This window comes from Danio rerio, chromosome 19, assembly GCF_052040795.2.
Source record: "Danio rerio strain M-AB ecotype USA chromosome 19, GRCz13ab, whole genome shotgun sequence".
Classification (NCBI taxonomy): Eukaryota; Metazoa; Chordata; class Actinopteri; order Cypriniformes; family Danionidae; genus Danio; species Danio rerio.
The window spans coordinates 10,708,118-10,729,915 of record NC_141039.2 but is presented as its reverse complement, the minus strand read 5'-3'; the positions used below and the strand labels follow the sequence as shown (position 1 = coordinate 10,729,915).

Below are 21,798 nucleotides of genomic sequence, written 5' to 3'. Positions count from 1 at the left end.
ATTTATTTGTTTTCCTACCCTAAACCAAAAAATTAAAATCTAGCCAAAATCTTGTTTTGTTTTTTGTTTTTTTTGTGAGCAAAAGAAAACGTTTTTGTTTTTTGTTTGAAAAGGGATATGGAATGGACGGAAGATACCCTGATTAGTGCTGTATTTGATGTATTTTTTGGGCACTTTGTTTACCTTTTTGGTGAAATTACTAATCTTAGTATTTTGTTCTTATTATTACATTTTTAAAAAATGCTACAATGAAAAAAACTGTTGGTGAACTAGATGAATGTGATTGTTTTCTTGTTTGTTTTTTTGTCTTAGTGACTTTTTTCCCCGACAGGATTTCTTGTGGATTTCTGGGCGCTTTCTTTGTTTACCTGAATCGTCAAGTTGTCCTGTTCATGAGAAGACCGAATATTCTCACACGATTCCTTACAAAACAGTAAGTCCTAAAGAGGCAAAGGACAACTGATAATATGAACCTAAAAAGTGTAATAATAGTGTTTTTTTTTTTTTTTTTTTTTGTTTCGCTTTGAAATTAGTGTACAAGCAAAATACTAAATGCTAAATCTCATTTCTCTCCTAGCCGGCTGGTTTTCCCTGCTGTTGTGACCTTGGTGGTTACAACACTGACATTCCCGCCAGGCTTCGGGCAGTTCATGGCTGGAGAGGTCAGATTAGTAGTCTCCGTCAATTCATACTAGAGTTTTGTTGATTTTTATAAATATATATACATATATTAGTATTGGGTGGCATTGTGTCGCAGTGAGTGGCACTGTCGCCTCACAGCAAGAAGGTCGTTGATTCGAGCCTCGGCTGGGTCATTTGGCATTGCATGTGTGGAGTTTGCATGCTCTCCAAGTGTTTGCTTGAGTTTCTTGCGGGTGCTCCGGTTTACCCCACAAGTCCGAAGACATGCGATATAGGTGAATTGGGTAAACTAAATTGGCCGTAGTGTATGCGTGTATGTCCTGGTCCTCCAGGTCAGGGGTTGAGTGACCCACCTCGTAAAAATTAGATGTTACGAAACACCAAGATGGTGCGGCTAAATGTCAGCAGTTCTTAATCAGGGTTTGAGGCCTACTAAAAAAGCCCTTAAGTAAGCTTTGAAAGAGTCTAAAACTATCATGAAAGTAAGAACAATAAAAAATATAATTCTTATTTAAAGTGCCTTTATTATCATTATTATTATTATTTATTTATTTTTTTTTTTAATTTTAACATTATCTTTATTGTAGTTTATAATATGGCAATTTGTGAATGTAAGAAATCTCAAAAAGTGCACAATATTGTATTTTTTTTTTTTTTAAAGAAGTAATTATAAATTCCCTGAAATTAGTTTTCAGTAATACCAGTCTTACTAAAGGCCAGAACACACCAAGCCGACGGTCGGACATTGGGTTTCATCAGTCCAGCTACTTGGTTTGGTTTTGCCCCGATTTACTATGTAGAATCAGCATGAGATCATCAACTGAGGCTAGCTGTAATTTCGCTACATTTCTCAAATATTTGCAAACGATATGAATTATTAGATTATCAGACATATATTTGCATCAGCAAATCCATCCGACTGACAATGGTACTAAATGCTGCGTTGTTTACACTTACATGTCAGAAGTTCAGTTTCCCTTTGCGGAATGAGAAAACTTTTCTGCCCAGGAAACTAAATTCAGGAAAACTGAGAGTAAGGCATAACAAAATTTGGGGTGAACTATCTCTTTAATGTACAGACACTAGGTGTATTCACATATAAAACTTCACAGCAAATTTTGTGAACAGTTAGACCCCAAGTGATAATATTGTAAACCACTACACTATTGTCTTGGCATGACTGGATTGTTGAAATACTTACTTTGATTTGGTTTTTGCTTTTATTATCCTGCAGCTGATGCCCAGGGAGTGCATCAACTCTCTGTTTGATAACTTCACCTGGACTAAAATATGGGGATCCCCCCTCCCGCCGGGACTCGGACGCTCTGCTGTGTGGTTTCATCCTGACGTCAGCATCTTTGTCATTCTTATCCTCTTTTTGATCATGAAGGTTGGTTGATTTTAATCTTCATCAGTTGTCTCTAATGTATATATCATATCTCAAAGTCATGTTGTCATCTTTAAAGGATTAGTTGACCAAAAATCAAAACACCCTTTCATGCATACGATCACACCGGTGTGATTAGATCATTATAACGCACATCACAAATTCAAATCTGACGGCTCGTGCTGAGAGAAAGAAAGAGGAGTGTGCTGCTTGTCACAAGTCACAATTAATCAGTGTTTTCAAACAAATAAAGTTTATTTACAGTTTCAGATATTCAATACACAAGTACTAGCAAAACATTGCATTGAAGGTTTGTTAAATACTGCGGATGTCTATGGAGATGGCAATAATAATTATTTCTAAATATAACTGGACAATGGCCTTTTTTTATGTAACATACACACTGTTTATGTTACTATAACATTTACTCTACTTTTCTCCCAGTTAAATAGACACTTAGTTTCGTATATTTCGGAAGAACATTATGAATAAGCATGTAAATCCAGCACCTCTATTTAATCTCTCATGCAGTGTAAACTAAGCATCAGCCATCATTTATCAAAGAATAGGATCTTTTTTAAAACTGTGTTAACGACGAAATACACATTCTTACGCATATTTGAAATTCGGAATATTAGATGTTTCACATTACGATTCCGAAGTTAGTCTTTATATTTGCAGAAAATGGGGAAAAAAAGGGAAAAAATGATATGCATGAATCCCTGTGGCTGTAGTATGTTACATGACCATCTTGATGCTTCGCTATGGGAACTTTAAAGAGAAGAGTTCTAAATAACATTAAAAAAAACTCACGCAGGGGTCAGCTTGATTTTTTTTAGAACTTACACGTGAAAGGATTAATTACTTACATTCATGTAATTCTTATCCCTTTAGACATTCGTTCATCATCGTTCATTTGAGCACAAATGAAGATATTTTAGATGCAATCTGAGAGCTCTCTTATTCTCCATAGACAGCAACAGTACAGAGATGTTCAAAGTCCAGAAAGGAACCAAAAACGTTACATGGGACTTTAGTAATTGAACTGTGATAATTATAGAAAAACTAAATTAACACTTTGGTGGGCAAAAAAAACTGTAAAAGTGTCTCCCTGTCAGGTCAGTGAGTGCATTTAATACGGAATTTTGACGCTTGCATGTTGTGCTGCTGACTCTAATAGCGATACATCATATTGTACCTTAGTAAACATGCTCCCTGTGGTTTTTTTGCTGCACAAAAGTGTTTTTAAAATTTTCTATGATTACATCCAAACCTCTGAAGTCATATGGAATGGTCTGACAATTTTTTCAGTTTCTTTTCGGTACTTGGAGCGTCTCAGGACTGTTGCTGGTTATTGAGGATGCAGTAGCTCTCAGATTTCATTTAAAATATCTTCATTTGTGTTCTGAAGATGAACGAAGATCTCAGGTGGTTGAAACAACGCGAGGGCGATCATTAATAGCAGAATTTTTATTTTTGGGTGAACTAACCCTTTAACTAATCAGCAAGTCATTTTTGACTTTAAGACACTTGGGAAGTAGCACACAAATCGACATTGGCTTTTGTGATCCTGGCAGAGTTGTCTGGATGGCTTAAAGGAAAGCTGCTTTTATTCAGTAGAGCTCCACAGTCATTATCTCTTTCCATCTGTCATGTTTAAAGCAGCGGTTTTTGGGCTCGCACAGGTTGTGCTGACCTTTGAGATTTTACAATTAAGGCAATTGTGTGAAAACATTATTATTCATCTCACAGTTCTGGATGTCTGCAGTTTCCACCACAATGCCCATCCCGTCTGGAGCTTTCATGCCTGTCTTTGTTTTGGGTAGGTCACCGGTACTATTCATGTATTATTGATTTACATTTATGAATAGTTTCTGATTTATTTAAGGATCACTTTAAGATTGCTGCAGGGTCTAAAAGAGACCAAATATTTGTAATATTTTTTATATATGTTTTTAAATGGTCAGTTTTGCCCAAATAAAAAAAAATTCTGTCATCACACACTCATGTTGTTCCAAATGTATAAAAATATGTTCATCTTTGGAACACAAATGAAGATTTTTGTCATTAAATATGATTAATTTATGTATTTTTTGAAAGTCTATTCACTCCAAAATGTTTGCATATTGATCGAAAGATGAATCTTTAGCTTTCTGAAGAGAGATGATGAACAGAAGTGGCTTTAATTCCTATGTAAACGCTGATCAGAATTGCAGAAGACAAATGGTCATTAAGGGCTAAACTAACCTTTTTAAGCTTTACAAAAATACAGCTGAGATTTTGAGAAAATTTTATGCCAAATATTATAAAAGTATATTTACAGATTCTGGATCACTAATCACACATTTTTAAAATGGAGTATTCTTTTCAAAAAGTTTATTTACATATATTTATTCAATTTATAAAACACAAAATGTGAGAATAGCAAATGTGTAAAAATCGATCAATTACATAGATTTTTTTTTGTTTATTGATGTATTAATTAATTATTAAATAATGTATTCTTAAACAAATTTACATTTTTTGCAAAAACTATATGAATATTTTTACAAAAGACATAATCAGATCATGAATTTTAAGTTTCTAATTATTACGTTTTATTAATTATTATTAAGTTTGAATAAAATTTCAATAATATATTTTTTACATTTTTGAATAAATAAACAGAGAAAAAAACTACATATTTTATAAAACACTAAAAAAAAGCTATGGGTAAATTAATAGATGCATATTTATAAATACATAATTATATATATTTAGATTCAGTATTTTTTTATTGGTAATGAAGTCAAACAAAAATTGTTTTGTTAAATTGTTAAAACGTTTGACTGAAATATGCTATAACATTAAAGGCAGTGTGCAAACTATACATTGACGATCAGGGAATAAAATCTATACGTTTCTCAGATCTCTGAAATATATCCTTAATATTAATAATTGAAAAAATGTATATTTTTTATTATTAAACCCGCCCCCCATACATCTTGTTTTGATGTCCTTCAGGTTCAAAGTTTTAAAATGTCTTAAACTTCAAAAAACAAATTTTAGACCTCAAAAAGTCTTAAATCCACTGTAATACTGTGTTGTAGGTCTTGTGTTGTCCTGTGTTGTAAATCATTTTAAAATGGTCTTAATTTCCCTATGTCCTTGTAAAGTTATACATATCAGGCTATACTATACTAATACAATGACTAACAATATATTTCAATAAAAGTTTTAAAAAAACAATTTTATTTATTCATTTATACGTGTTTATTTATTCTATTTACATATTAATATGGTTTAATTATCTTCCTTAAAATAACATTTGTTTTACTTTTTTTTTTTTTAGGTTAATTTGGCCTTTTAAAAAATCTTAAGCATTTTAGCCCTCTGTGTAAGTCTGAAATTACAAAAAAACAAAGTTCTTAAGAAGCCTTAAATTTGACTTGACGAAAGCTGTAGAAACCCTGTTCAGGGCGAACAAGCATTAACTAGTGATTAATACCTCATTCAATTATTTTATGTTGTTATTTATTTACAGATTTGCTTAATTACTACATATATAAAGAGGTCAGATGCAAAAACCTCTAAATGATGTCTGAAATGTACTTTTAAAATGAGCATTTTTCTCAGCCTCCTATGTTTATGTTCAGTTATTTCACTGTAAAGGCAATGAAATGAACCGATTCTTGGCCTTAAATGTGAAAAAGCCTGAACCTATGCACAGGGCCCTGAGAAAACTGCTCATTTTAGAAGAACATTTCAGATGGCACTGGGGTTTTTGCATCAGAACTCTGCATATATTTTCGGCATTAAATAATAAAATAATGAATACAATTATTTAATAATAAAAAAATACATTTGGGATTGGCTGTATATATATAGTATAGTAATTAAGCAAATCTGTAAATAAATAAAACCATAAAATCTCTTAAATCTGGGCTTCTAAATTATCTTCTGTTTTCCAGGTGCTGCGTTCGGTCGTTTAGTGGGTGAGATCATGGCCACTCTCTTTCCCCACGGGATCCTGTTTGATGGGATCCTGTACCGCATCATCCCTGGAGGGTACGCTGTCATTGGTCAGTCATCCTTTCCTCCTCTTCCAGTCCACCACTGTCACCTAATGTTTGCTCATTCTGTGCTAACCATGTCCTTTCCTGTTCCCGTTCCGTCCTCTCTGATCTTCCACTGCATGTTTCCATACACTCTCCATTCATTATGTCACTCATGACCCTGTTTTACACACCTTTTTCTTGTGGCCCATGGTGCATTGTGTGAGTTATGGGAGGTACTTCCATTTAAATAAACCATCAGTGAAGTGTTTTTCATAGTTCATCTATCCAATATTAAAATGCAGTTGGTTAGAATTAACAAATTATTCGTTCATCAGAATATTAATAAACCCAAAACTCTTAAGTCTTTCTGCAGCAAGATTATGATCATGTTTAACATTAAGAGAAAATAAACTGACCGAGTAAAAGTAATTGAACTGAAAATAGCTTTGGCCACAGATATGTCTGTGGTAGTAATGTCACATTAAAATACCAAGCGAACTTTGTTTTCAAGAGGGATAAATATAAAACTCAAAGTCAAACGTATCTCTAACCCTGACTATATATAAATCCACATGTCTGAATGCCACTTTGAATATGTACCACTATGTGTTTAACATCTACAGTAATAAACCAGAACATTTATTATATTTTATATTACTTTAGAGTGAAAAAAGATTTGATAAATAATATTTCAGGGTGGCACAGTGGCTCAGTGGTTAGCACTGTTGCAAGCAGCAAGAAGCAACAAGGTTGCAGTTTCGAGTCCCAGCTGGGCCAGCTGGTATTTCTGTGTAGAGTTTGCATGTTCTCCCTGTGTTAGTGTGGGTTTCCTCCGGGTGCTCCAGTTCCCTCCACAGTTCAAAGAATTACGCTATAGATGAATTGGATTAACTAAATTGGCTGTAGTGTATAAGCATGTGTGAATGTGAGAGTGTTTGGGTGTTTCCCAGTAATGAGTTGCGGCTGGAAGGGCATCCGAGCGTAAAACATATGCTGGAATAGTTGGCGATTCATTTCACTGTAATCAGGGACTAAGCCGAAGGATAATGAATAAATGAATGAATTCAATATTTGAACAAATAAATGCAGGAAAAAAATTAGCACTGAAAATTAAACTATTCACTAGCTGCTGAAGTAAGAAATCATTTTTTTCTAAATACAAATTTTTACATATTTAATATAAAAACATTCATTTATTTATTTTCTTGTCGGCTTAGGCCCTTTACTAATCTGGGGTTGCAACAGCAGAATGAACCACCAATTGATCCAGCATATATTTTACACAGTGGATGCACTTCCAGCTGCAACCCATTACTGGGGAAACATCCATACAGTACACTCATATTCACACTCATACACTACGGACAATTTAGCTTACCCAATTCATCTATAACGCATGTCTTTGGTCTTGTGGGGGAAATCAGAGAACCCGGAGGAAACCCACTCAAACACGGAGAGAACATGCAAACTCCATATAGAAATGCCAACTTACCCAGCCGGGGCTTGAACTAGTGACCTTCTTGCTGTGAGAGCAAAGGCTAAATAATCTAGAGGAACTCAATAAAAAAAAAAAAGTACTTTTGGCACAAATGTCAAATAGAATTTCCAAGCTAGTGCTTAAGCATTCTTAAAATAAAATAAAATATTAAGTATTTTAATAATTCCAAGCATAACATTATTTTAATGGATAAAAATGAAGCTCAATGTCATAAAATAAGCTTGTTCTGCTCACCAAGGCTGCATTTGTTTCATCAAAAGTACAGTATAAATTGTATAATTGTAAAATCATATTGCACTATGAAAAAGTAGTTTATTATTTTATTTAATAATTTATTTCAGGGATTTTAATGATGAATTTTCAGCTTCATTACTCTAGTCTTCAGTGTCACATGATCCTTCATAAATCCTTCTAATATTATTTTTATTTATTATTATTATTATTATTATTAATATTATTTTTATTATTGATATTTATTGTTATTATTATTATTATTATTATTATTTATTAATATTATTATTACTAATGGTAATAGTAATTAAAGCAATAATGTCTGGAGTAATCACTTCATTTGAAACTACATATAATAAGAAAGCAGTTATTTAAAATTGTAATAAATATTTAACAATTTAACATTTCATAAATGCCACCTTGATGAACAGAATAATTTTCTTAAAAAAAAAAAAATGGAAAAAAAAAACTGACGCCAAACTTTTGACTGGTAGTGTACCTCTCACTCACTATGTGTATGTATTGTTTAAATAGTCTGTTTCAGCAATGGATTCTTTTCATAAGAATTTCTTTTTTTTATCTATTTTGATTAAACAAAACTTCTGTATATTTATATCTGTTTACATATGTATTATATCATCTCTGCATCAAATTACAAAAATGAATTACCACTTACGCAAGGCATTTGCAATGCAGCATCTATGGGGATTTTTTTTTTTCTGGATGTCTTGATAACACCATTGTGAAGTTTTTCTTGTATTATATCCGCAAATAGGATTGGAAAATGTATTATTTGTGGTACTCTCCCATTTACTGCTCTCTAAGTTTACCCAACTATAATGACTTCCGCTACTGAGAAACCCGGAAATGTGAAAAGGGTCCATTTTGAATGGATAGTCCCTGAACTGAAAGTGCAACCCATAATTTGAAACTCATTAAACGTGTGGAAAAATGGGATCACACTGCTTCTTTGTGTGCTGTTACACCATTAATTTTTCTGTTTGTCTTGATGAAGGTGCGGCGGCGCTGACAGGAGCAGTCACTCACACCGTCTCTACAGCGGTGATCTGTTTCGAGCTTACCGGTCAGATCTCTCACATCCTCCCCATGATGGTCGCTGTCATCCTGGCCAACATGGTGGCTCAGGGTCTGCAGCCGTCACTCTACGACTCCATCATCCAGTTTAAAAAGCTGCCGTATCTCCCCGAGCTGGGCTTCGGCCATATAAGGTAGCGATGCACTGACTCCAGATTTCATATTTTAATAATTATCAAAAAATTACTAGTTCTTAGCCACTTTGTAGTTTAAAACTATTAAAGTGTGGTTTATCTGCAAGTCTGTAACAGAGACACCCATGTTGGCTTTTTCTACATTAAAACGTTAATATGTTGTATTTTAAAACAACATAACATCACTGCATTGTACAATGTGGCTTTTTTTACAAACATTCAAATGTGTTTACTACAAACTTTGCTACGGCATTTGTGTGACTCATCGTTGCAGAAGGGCTTGAATAAACTCTACAACAAATGAATCAAATAACCTTAATTGGTTTCTGAACTGAATATTCACTCCTTTGCCTTTATTGCTGCCTCTGTCACTAACTGCTGATTCTGTGACATAGCAGAAACAGACATATGGGAAAGGTGGGCGGGGAGAACCAGCTCATTTGCATTTAAAGGCAACAAAACAACTACAATGTAATTTTACTCCAGAATTTGCATATTCAGCTCAAATTAGTATTTGAGCTGAAACTTTACAGACACATTCTGTAGATGCCAAAGACTTATCTTACATCTTGTAAAATGGAAACCTTTTAAAAAATGCCTATTCGTAATTTCTAGTCTCGCTAATGTGAAGATATTTATTGTGACTCCACATTCTGTAGGAGACAAAAGAGTTTGGCTGAGAGCACAGGCAGGTTCCCTCACCCTGATGTGCTGACAGCACCTCAAAGTCCTTGTGATTCATTAGCAGCAGGAGCTATTAGTAAATACACTTGTCAGCAAGGGGCGGCAACATGAAGCCTTGGCATTCTTCCAGCTAGCTCTGAGCTCATCCACACATATTAGATTTGGGCTTTTTATTACCCTTTCATTAAGCTCACAGGTCTTAAGCAACCTTTGTGGTACAGAGCAGTGGTTCTGCTTCAGGAGTTGACATTGGACATGGCAAACCAACAAAGGGCAAAAAATTGTTTATGGTACAACAGAATGAAAAAAAAAAAAGATTGCTTATTTTTTAAAGGTTAATTTACCCCAAAATAGGATTAAAAATGGAAAATATTATTAATGATTACCCTCATATGATTACAATCCCTAGACACCTTCATCTTCAGAATACAGATTAAGATATTTTAGATGTTCAGTTTTCCCTGCACATCAAGTTGATTGACAGGCGCCATTTCTCCATAATAACATGTATACACATATCCACAGAACATTTTTTGCAAAGAAACTGGGATTAAAACATTAAAACTATAACTCCTTTGGAAGTTAAGTAATTCATAACTGATATAATCACCACGGCCGCATGGTGTCGGTAAATGTGCATGTGCGTGTGTGTTTGTGTATGTGTACTGCAATAAGCATCTGTGTGTGACTCATCATTTCAGAAAGGCTTGAATAGACTCCACCACAAATACATGTAATAAACTTACTTGGTATTTTTGACTAGTGACTTTATTTCAGCTTCATCCGTGTCTGTCTAATCACTGATGGCTGTTTATCTAACATAAAGCATGATGAGAAACAGACACATTCAGAGGGGTAGAGGAGAAGCAGTTCAGTTGGATTCAAAGCCACGCGCTACAAAAACAGCTACATAGTCCTCAGACAACAAAACGGATAGATTCCACATTACATAATAAATATTTTCAGCTGAAACTTTACAGACACATTCTGGAGACATCAAAGTCTTACATCTTGTAAAAGGGGGTAAAATAGGTGCCCTTTAACAGCAATGCATAGTGCTGCCTATAGTAAATGCACACCCGAAACTGACACACAGCAAAAAGGCAAACAAAATTAGGCTTTCAAAGGAGATTTATTATAGATCACACCGTGTTTCCCTGACAAGATGTGCATGACAGTCGTAGTTTTGCTCAGTCAGGTTTGCGATTTCATAAGGATCACGCAGCCCTAAACCCCTAAATAATAGTAAAAACAATGACGTTCATTCATTTTATAATGATTTACACAGCTAAATGTCTTTAATCAACAAATGTATACAGTATAGCAAAAATTTTTACAGGCATATTTAGAGCAAGAATCATTTAAAGACACTATTGAAACACAGAAGCTGACACTTAACATCCAGTTAATAGGATTTTTATGTATACAGAATAACTTGTCTTAAGCTCATAACCATAAACAAAAGGAAATTTGATGTACCTACAGTGCATCCGGAAAGTATTCATAGCTCTTCACGTTTCCCACATTTTTTTTAATGTTACAGCCTTATTCCTAAATGGATTAAATGAATTATTTCCTCAAAATTTTACACACAACACCTCATAATGACAATGTGAAAAAAGACTATTCTTTTAATTGTTGCAAAATAATTAAAAATTAAAAACTGAAAAATCACGTTCATAAGTATTCACAGCCTTTGCTCAACTTTTGGCAGCAATTACAGCCTCAAGTCCTTTTGAATATGATGCCACAAGCTTGGCACACCTGACTTTGGGAATTTTTGCCCATTCCTCTTTGCAGTACCTCTCAAGTTATATCAGGTTGGATGTGAAGTGACGGTATACAACCATTTTCAGATCTCTCCAGAGATGTTCAATAGGGTTTAGGTCTGGGCGCTGGCTGGGCCACTCAAGGACATTCACCAAGTTGTTGTGAAGCCACTCCATTAATATTTTGGTGTGCTTTGGGTCATTGTCCTGCTGGAAGATAAATTATCGCTCCAGTCTGAGATTAAGAGCACTCTGAAGCCGGTTTTCACTCAGGATGTCTCTCTAAATTGCTGTATTCATCTTTCGCTCTATCCTGACTGGTCTTCCAGTTCCTGCTGCTGAAAAACATCCCCACAGCATGATACTGCCACCACCATGCTTAACTGTAGGGATGGTATTAGCCTGGTGATGAGCGGACTCCAAACAGTTCAATTTTAGTCTCATCAGACTAGAGAATTTTGTTTCTTATGGTCTGACAGTCATTCAGATGCCTTTTGGCAAATTTCAGGTGGGGAGTGGCTTCCGTCTGGCCACTCTACCATACAGGCCTGAATGGTGGATTGCTGCACAGACAGTTGTCCTTCTGTAAGGTTCTTCTCTCTCCATAGAAGAATGCTGGAGCTCAGACAAAGTGACCGTCAGGCTATTGATCACCTCCCTGAAGGCCCTTCTACCCCGATAACTCAGTTTCGGTGGCTGGCCAGCTCTAGGAAGAGTCCAGGTGGTTTCACTTCCATCTTCCACTTACGGATGATGGAGGTCACTGTGCTCATTGGAACTTTCAGAGCAGCAGAATTTTTCTGTTACCTTCCCCAGCCTTGTGCCTCGAGACAATGCTGTCTCGGAGGTTTACAGACAATTCCTTTGTCTTCATGCTTGGTTTGTGCTTTGACATGCACTGTCAACCCTGGGACTTTATATAGACTGGTGTATGCCTTTTCAAATCATGTCCAATCAACTGAATTTACTACAAGTGAAGCTGCTGAAACATCTCAAGAATGATCAGTGGAAACAGAATGTACCTGAGCTCAATTTAGAGCTTCACAGGCTGTGAATACTTATGTGCATGTGATTTTTCAGGTTTTTTATTTGTAATAAATATGCAACAATTAAAAGAAAACTCTTTTTACATTGTCATTATGGCGTGTATTGTGTGTAGAATTTTAAGGCTGCAACATAAGAAAAATGTGGAAAAAGTGAAGCACTATGAATAATTTCCGGATGCACTGTATGTCTGTTATATTATATAACACATTTAATACATACATTTATTTTGACATAACTATGTGGCTAAAAGTACGCTATTGTTCAGTTTAAAAGGATTTAATGAATATTTGCTGTGACTTTAGTCACCCTCACTGTCAGGGTTTATTTACTACTTCGTTTTTACGTTTTATGTGCCAGTAGCCATTGGCATTCATTATATGAATCACCAAAGGCCAAACATTCAGCTGAAGTTCTTCTTTAATGTTCTATTGAAAGGAAAGTCACATAAATGGATAGCTTGAGGGTGAGTAAATTAACAGCAAATTTCCATTTCTGAGGGAACCGTCTATTCGAGAATTAATTGTAGTAAGCATTGTATTTTCCTAGTTGTCAGAACGGATCTTTAATCTAGCGGAGGCCTGCAGCTCTAGTTAATCATCATTTTTAAGTGTCGGTCTCACTATACAATTTCTGTTTTCCTGCAGTCAGTATAATATCTTTGTGGAGGACATCATGGTGAGGAAAGTGAAGTTTTTATGTTCGCAGTCTACATACAGAGAAGTGCTGCATTTGCTGGACTCGACCTCTTTAAAAACCTTCCCACTGGTCGACTCGAAAGGTATCTCGATGACTTCCTCAGTCTGATTGAATCTCTCATTATGACATTTTTCTAGCTGCATGCAGTACACCAAGGTGGGCTTTATGTGTTTGTTTTCCTCCACTCAAACAATCTAAAGCTCTGTTCGGGAACCTAGCGAGCTATCAACCTCATGCTGTTAACTTAGCAACATGATATTGCAGCTTTGTGGAACTTCAGACTTGTTCACATCTTGAAAGTATATAGGTTTTGAAATCATTCTCATATGTGACTGAACTCACTTCATCGTCAACAGATTCTATGATTCTGTTGGGGAGCATTGAGAGATCTGAGCTGCTCGCCCTCTGTGATTGGTGGCTGTCAGCAGAGAGGCGGATCCTAATACAAGGACAGAGCCCACAAGGTCAAGTGCCTTGTGCTAAAATCAGCTGGGAATCCTTTGCCTTTGTTGATGAAGATGAAGAAGATGAAGAAGAGAATGTAGATGAAAAGGTATTTTCAAAGAGAATCATCTGTCTGTCTGACTTTCTATCTATCTATCTGTCTGTCTTTCTGTCTACCTACAAGGGTTGGACAATGAAACTGAAACTCCTGTTTTTAGACCACAATAATTCATTAGTATGGTCTAGTGCAAGGGTGGGCAAACTCTGTCCTGGAGGGCCGGTGTCCTGCATAGTTTAGCTCCAACTCTATTCAAAAACACAGAAACATGCCAATCAGTGTCTACAAGATCACAATTGTACCATTAGGTGCACATGATCCTCCAGAATGGTTCAGTAGTCCCTGGCAGTGATGCACCCATCTAGCAAAAGTATCTGGCCTAGGGAACGCCATGATATTATTGATCCATCACCATACTTTACTCTGGTCATGCAATAGTCTGGGTGGTACACTTCTTTGGGGCTTCTCTACACCGTAACTCTTTCAAATGTCCTAAATACAATGAATGTAACCTCATCAGAGAGCAATAAATGTTTCACCTTGTCCACAGCCCAATTTTTTTGCTGCTGGCAACATTGAAACTGATGTTTGATATTGGCAAAGGTTTGGCTATAGCAACCCAGCCATGTATACTGACCTTGTGGAGCTCCAGACGAACAGTTTTCACAGTTGAGGTGCACATTTATATCTGCAATGTGTTGGGCAGCTGTGGTTGGGCATCTGGGTTAGCACCTGGAACCTGGATCCCTTTCAGACAGCTTACTCCTGTTGGACAGGTTCCGTATTGTGGTGTGCATTGCAATATTTTAAGCAAAACTGTGCTATTAGTTTGCTAATTAAACCTGAAATTCTGCTCTTACTGGTGGAATGTGCAATCAGTGAAGATTGGCCACCAGGCTGGTCAAATTTAGCCATGAAACCTCCAACACTAAATTGGTCAATGTTTCAGTTTCAGTTGGTCAATGTTTCAGTAGCTATGTTTCCATCCACCTATTTTTATACGCATTTTGAATATGTATATAAAAAACCGCTGATGGAAATGCCAAGATGCACATCAATTTTGAAAATGCGCATAAAACACATATGCACATAACTGAGTAGGGTAAACTTTTTATTCGTTAAGAAAAGATGCGAATAAACTACAATGGAAACACTTTTACCAAACAAATTCCAGCATGTGCATCAAAAAAGTCATGTGGTTTTGTTATAAGAGATCATGTGATGATAAAAAATATGCTTAAATTGACAAACCAGCAGGGTGAGCACAAAGTAAAACATCTAAAATGTTGTTTTAGTCATTCTAAAACACTTTAACCGCTTCAGTATTAGTGTTATTATATTATTAATTACCTCCAGAATTGCCAAAAGCGTCTGTGAACGTCTGACACCTTCAAACACCACCATGCGTTCATTGCATGGCGACATACTGTCTTCTGAGGCGCAAGTCATTTAGTAAATAAAATAAAGATTCACTCAGCTTCACATAGCACAGCAAATTGCATTTGTACTTTGATATTTGCCGCCAGTTAATCAGGTAGTGAGGATTTTGTTCTCTTTGACTACTTAGATGCTTTCATTCGCACGTCTTTTAATGCGATGTTCCAGTTATGCGCATAAATTTAATTCCTACTTTTGATGGAAACATAGCTATTGTCCAACCCCTGTATGTCTGTCCTTCTGTGGGTCCATGTATCCATCTATTTGTCTCTCTTTGTGTTCAGACAATACCAGTTCAAGAAGAGAGAAACGGCCCGGTGCCCCCGCCCAAACCTTCAGAACCGTCCACCAATCACACGTCTCCTGGTGAGAAACGCTCAGACATTACTGAACTGTCCACTTTAAAACCTTAATAAACCTCAGGCAGGCACTTCTACTGAACAAGCATCTTGAGGCGATAGAAGTGATGCTCATCCTGTAATCCTCCTCCTGCTTTTTTCTTTTCCCCCTCCTATCTCTTCTCCTCTTCTTGCCTAGATAAGGGTCCTTCGCAGTCTTTCAGGAGACTTTTACGTAACTTATTTTCGTCCTCGTCGGAAAGACACACAGAAGGTCAGCCCCAGGTACATTGTTTGTGTTTAAAGGTCTCTTGTGAAAAGAGTGTGTGTGTGTGTATGTGTGTTACATCAAGTGAATTTGAGTGCACTAAATGAATTACTGTCAGCTTGTATGAAACTTTAATGAAAGGCTGAGAAAATGAGAAGAGCAAATACATTGCTAATGGTCTGCATTAAAATTCATCAGTGTTTTTCAAGGACGTGTGCGGTTAAAGGGAAGTGAATGGTCTTCCATTGAACGTGTCAATATGCAAATACTCAGTCTAAAATTTTAATGAGTTGATTGCTGAATCAGATGCACCATGCCTTGTATTATTAAATTATCTTGCCATTTCTTCACTCTAGGAGCCTTATCCTCCACCTTTAACCGACACAATGACTCCAGAACAGGTATTAGCAATACCACCGTACTGTCAAATGAGATACTTAAGCATGATTTTTTATTAATGTGGGATATTGGTTTTGTTGTATTTTTTTTAGCACTGTGTGGTTTATAAATGCAGACACGCTACTAAAATAAAACAGTATTATAGTATAATTTATAATACGTCAAATAAGGCCTGGTTGTGACATTTGACAGATCAAAGCCTGGGAGGAGAGTGAAATGGACAAACCTCTGGAAATAAACCAGATCAGAATAGATCCATCACCCTTTCAGCTGGTGGAGAGAACCTCACTACATAAGGTGAGAGGTTTGCCAAGTCAAGTCACATATTTTTGTAAAGTATGGAGAGCTTTTTACATGTTGTTTCAAAGCAGCTCTGCATTGAAAATAATATTGTAGAATAAATTAAAGCATCTTTTTTTTTTTTCTCTAACAGACACACACACTTTTTTCTTTACTGGGCCTCAGTCATGCCTATGTAACCAATACTGGAAAATTAGTGGGAGTCGTGGCGCTGAAAGAGGTAGGCCATTCACCCATCCATCCATCCATATACTCATTCACCTTCCTATCCGTCTATTCACTTTTCCATTTATGCATCCATTCATCCATCCATCCACTCATCCACTCATACATTCATTTTTTCATCTACCCATCCATCCATCTATCCATCCAAGCACTCACTCACCTATAAAATCACCCATCCAACCAGCTACTGATCATTTTACTCACACCATCCATCCATCCATCCATCAACTCACCCTTCCATCAATCAATCCATTCATCAATTCTTTTCTATCAATCAATCCATCCATCCATTCATCAACTCCCTTTTCCACCCATCATCCATCCATCTATGAATTTTCCCCTCCACCCACCCATTAATCCATCTATACTTACATCATTTTACCCTTCCACCCATTCATCCATCCATTAATTAACTCACCTTTCCATGCATCCATCCAACCATTCATCAACACACTTTTCCGTCATTCCATTAATCCATCCATCCATCAACTCACTTTTCCACCTGTTCATCCATCCATCCATCTACCCATCATCCATTAATCAAATCTTCCCTCCATCCATTCATCCATCCAACCATTTAACACACATTGCTATAAATCCACTAACTGACTCTTCTACCCATCCATTCATTTATGAATTCACCCCTCCACCCACCCATTGATCCATCCACTCATCCATCCATCCATCATTTCACCCTTCCACCCATCCAGCCATTAATCAAATCATCCATCCATCCATCCATCCATCCATCCATCCATCCATCCATCCATCCATCCATCCATCCATCCATCCATCCATCCATCCATCCATCCATCCATCCATCCATCCATCCATTCATTCATTTATCCAACCATCCATCAACACACCTTTCCATTAATCCATCAACTCATTCTTCCACCCATCCATCCATCCATTCATGAATTTACCCCTCCACCCATCCATACACCATTTCACCCATCCACCTATCCATCCGTCCATCCATCCATCCATTCATCAACACACCTTTCCATCAATCCATCAACTCATTCTTTCACCCATCCATCCATCCATCCATACATCATTTCACCCTTACACCCATCCATCTATTCATCCATCCACCTATTCAACACACCTTTTCATCAATCCATCAACTCACTCTTCCACCCACCATCCATCAATCTATCCATCCATATATGAATTCACCCTTCCTTCCTTCCACCCACCCATCCATACATCCATTATTTCACCCTTCCACCCATCCATTCATCTATCCATCCATATATGAATTCACCCTTCCTTCCACCCACCCATCCATACATCCATTATTTCACCCTTCCACCCATTCATTCATCTATCCATCCATATATGAATTCACCCTTCCTTCCACCCACCCATCCATACATCCATTATTTCACCCTTCCACCCATCCATTCATCTATCCATCCATATATGAATTCACCCTTCCACCCACCCATTCATCCAATCATTCATCAATGCTCTTTCCCATCAATCCATCCATCCCTCAACTGACTCTTCCACCTATCCGTACATCCATCAATTCACCCCTTCACCCATCCATTCATCCATTAATAAACTCACCCTTCCATCCATCCAACCATCAGCACACCTTTCCATCAATCCATCCATCAACTGACTTTTCCACACATCCATCTATCTATTCACCCTTCCACCTACCCACCCTTCCATTCATCCATCTATCCATTCATCATTTCACCGTTCCACCCACCCATCCATCCAAAATTTCATCTATCAATCCATGCATCATTCTTCCATCTATACATCCACTTGTACATCTAACCACCCATCTAGCCATCAGTACACCCATCCGTCCATCCATTCATCCATCTATTCCCCATCCATCTTTTTACCCATCCACCCATCTATAAATCCACTCGTATATCCAACCACCCATCCAAACATCATATTACCTATCCATCAGTCCATCAGTTCGTTCATCCATCCATCCATCCATCCATCCATCCATCCATCCATCCATCCATCCATCCATCCATCTCCATCATTCTCCCTTCTGTGTTTCCTTTTTTAAGCAGTTGTTGCATTCACAATAATAAACCATTACCATTTTCACTTTATCTCTTTATGATCCTTATGCTAACAACGGTATGCTAATATACATTTGAACTCTTCTCTCTTCTTCTACCTCAGCTTCAAAAAGCCATCGAGGGCTCGACACGCAGTGGTGTCCGTCTGCGCCCCCCTCTGGCCAGCTTCAGGGACACCCTCCGTAAAAAAGCCTCAAAGCCTCAGGCCTCATCTCCTCCATCCTCACCCGTCTCCACCACCGCCCCGTCCTCACCTCTGTCTCCACCTGTGATCTCCCACTCTCATTCCCACTCGCACTCCTCCAGCCCACCCGCCCCGGTGGAAGAGAATAAGAAGGAGATGGAGGTGTGGATCGAGGGTGTGAAGCGGGATGTGATTGTGGGTAAAAGCAGCAGCACAACCACAGGAAGCAGCAGTAGCAGTAGTCGTGGGAATGGAAGTAGTGACAGTGAGGCAGGAAGTGGCGACAGCAGCCCGAATCTGCCGCCCTCCTCGCCTCCACCCCCTATCCCACTCTCCAACCTGCAAGCTGTCCCGGAGAACAAGGAGGAAGAAGAAAGCGAGGAGCCCGTTTAAGACAAGTGACGTTTGTTTTTCTTTTCTTTGAGGTGAGATTTTTATATAACTCTTTTTTGTTTTGTTTTTTTGTTTTTTTTACTTTTGTCGTTTCAGAGTTTTAGGATGTCCCCTTGATCTCCTTTTAGTTTTTCCTGCTTTTTTCTGTTAAAACATTTCTGTGAGTAGTTTTTAGTTCTTTTTTTCCTCTTCGTGAAAACAGGCTGACAATTTTAGAGAAAGAAGAAAAGTTTGAGTTGTTTTTTTTTCATTCTATAAAAAAATGTAAAGAAGAAAGTGCTCTCTTACTAATCTTCTTCCTCTAAGAAATTCTGTGAATGTTCCCTTCTTTATTTCCTGTTTATTTCTTTCTATTTTATTTTATTTTGTTGTAAATAAATCTTCAAATTCTACCGGGTTTTTCTCTTCCTACCCTTTTTCTTTTGTAAAAAAAAAAACATCATTAATAATAAAAAAAAAGTCATATATATCATAAAACATGCTATGAGATTGTCAAATATTTGTCTTCTCCTCAGTAACCTTTAAAATATACTTTGGTTTCACTTCAAATGAAAATGAATATAAATGATCATAACTTTAAATGTTAGGAAGAGATGATGAAGGAAGATTATGAAGGAAGTATTTTATTTTATGAGCTAAAGAAGAAATTGAAGGAACATTTCACGGCTATAGTTGTTCAAACAAATAGTGTCCAGCAGGTGGCATATTTTCAGAACATTTCAATGAAACATTTTCTCTTTTGCCCTTATCCACTCACTGGCTACTTTATTAGGTACACCTTACTAGTATGGGTTCGACTCTCTTTTGCTTTCAGAACTGCCTTCATTTTTCATGGCATAGATGGGCTAATGGGCCCAAAGTGTGCCAAGAAAATATCCCCCACACCATTACACCACCACCAGCAGCCTGAACCTTTGATATAACGCAGGATGAATCCATGCTTTCATGTTGTTGACGCCAAATTCTGGCCCTACCATCCGAATATCGCAGCAAAAATCAACGCTGATCAGACCAGGCAATGTTTTTCCAATCTTCTATTGTCAAATTTTGATGAGCCTGTGCTGCCTCAAGGTTGGACGTGTCGTGCGTTCAGAGATGCTCTTCTGCATGCCTCGGTTTTAATGAGTGGTTATTTGAGTTACTGTTGCCTTTCTATCAGCTGGAACCAGTCTGGCCATTCTCCTCTGACCTCTGGCATCAAAAAAGCATTTGCACCTACAGAACCGCCGCTCACTGAATATTTTCTCTTTTTGCAGACTATTATCTCTGAGAACCCTAGAGATGGTTGTGCGTGAAAATCCCAGTAGATCAGCAGTTTCTGAAATACTCAGACCAGTCCATCTGGCATCAACAATCATGCCACGTTCAAAGTCACCTAAATCCCCTTTCTTCCCCCTTCTGATGCTCGGTTTGAACTGCAGCAAATCGTCTTGACCACGTCTACATGCCTAAATGCATTGAGTGGCTGCAATGTGATTGGCTGATATTTGCATTAACGAGAAGTTGGACAGATGTACCTAATAAAGTGGCCGGTGAGTGTAATTTGTACTTTGTAAAAAGTCAGATTGTGGACACTGTCTTCTCTTAATGAAACCTTTCATCTGTCAACCTTTTCCCTCAAAACTCTCACTCTCAGGTGTCTCTCATGTCTTTAAACCAAGGACTCTGCTCTTTATGAACAATCTGTGTTAGTTCATGTGATCTACTGTCTTCTTATTATTAAGTGAAAAGTTCATTTATTATAGCTCAGTGTCTTCAGTCACTTAATTTATCTGCCTCCGTTTCTGTTTGTGTTTGTCATATTTATTAATTTATTTATTCATTCGTCTCTTTCCCTCTTGGCGTGATGAGATATTGACAGATTCATAAAGGAATTTTTGAAAGATGAATGCTTTTTCAATGTTTCTCTCATTGTTTTTTAGCTTCCTAATTTTACTCTGAATAGCGTGAAGAAGAGTTTAAACACACAGAAGCACACTGAAATAAATGCTTTTCTTACTTAGATTATTTTTTTGTCTTCTTTCTAGTCCAAATATCTAAACATTCTTAAATCATAAAGCTTTTTCTAGATCAGTGTTTCCCAAATCTGTTCCTGAAGGCACACCAATGGTATGTATTTTCAACCTTTCCCTAATCAAACATACCTGAATCAACTCATCAGAATATTGGAAGAGACTCCAAAACCTGAAATCAACGATTTCCTCAAAACAAGTTAAATAGTCTTCCAATGTTGTAAACAAAATAATCTTGTTTTTTATTTTGACATAAGATCATTGGTACCTCATTGGTAGATTATTTAGCTTGTTTTAACTGAAAAAAGTGGTGCGTTCAAACCAGACGCGGTGTTAAGTCATTGCAAAGATGTGAATAGACATCAGTTAACAAAACTTAGCTGCAAAAAAAAAAAAAAAGCTAGCTACGGGTACCAATAAAACCAACTAAACTAAACTGAACAAATTTTGGAGCTTG

General features: G+C 37.0%; 2 protein-coding genes across 5 annotated transcripts in view; one reads left to right on the top strand and one right to left on the bottom strand.

The window, feature by feature from the left end:
* The window catches only part of clcn1a (chloride channel, voltage-sensitive 1a), a 51,887-nt gene extending 30,554 nt beyond the window's left edge, over positions 1 to 21,333 (top strand). Inside the window, exons 10-24 of one of the 4 annotated variants that reach the window (XM_087295073.1) lie at positions 332 to 433; positions 578 to 662; positions 1,877 to 2,032; positions 3,782 to 3,851; positions 5,980 to 6,090; positions 8,811 to 9,024; positions 13,169 to 13,302; positions 13,577 to 13,773; positions 15,444 to 15,525; positions 15,697 to 15,782; positions 16,122 to 16,166; positions 16,357 to 16,461; positions 16,598 to 16,684; positions 18,856 to 19,361; positions 20,586 to 21,333. In XM_087295073.1, the coding sequence (XP_087151199.1) occupies positions 332 to 433; positions 578 to 662; positions 1,877 to 2,032; positions 3,782 to 3,851; positions 5,980 to 6,090; positions 8,811 to 9,024; positions 13,169 to 13,302; positions 13,577 to 13,773; positions 15,444 to 15,525; positions 15,697 to 15,782; positions 16,122 to 16,166; positions 16,357 to 16,461; positions 16,598 to 16,684; positions 18,856 to 19,329 (1,948 nt within the window). In that variant the 3' untranslated portion in view covers positions 19,330 to 19,361; positions 20,586 to 21,333. Of the gene's footprint in view, positions 1 to 312; positions 434 to 577; positions 663 to 1,876; positions 2,033 to 3,781; positions 3,852 to 5,979; positions 6,091 to 8,810; positions 9,025 to 13,168; positions 13,303 to 13,576; positions 13,774 to 15,443; positions 15,526 to 15,696; positions 15,783 to 16,121; positions 16,167 to 16,356; positions 16,462 to 16,597; positions 16,685 to 18,855 lie in introns of all 4 variants that reach the window. The other 3 variants (XM_087295072.1, XM_087295074.1, NM_001082910.1) reach the window with 3 other exon arrangements.
* The window catches only part of si:rp71-15k1.1, a 465,095-nt gene that overhangs the window by 105,237 nt on the left and 338,060 nt on the right, over positions 1 to 21,798 (bottom strand). The window lies entirely within an intron of this gene.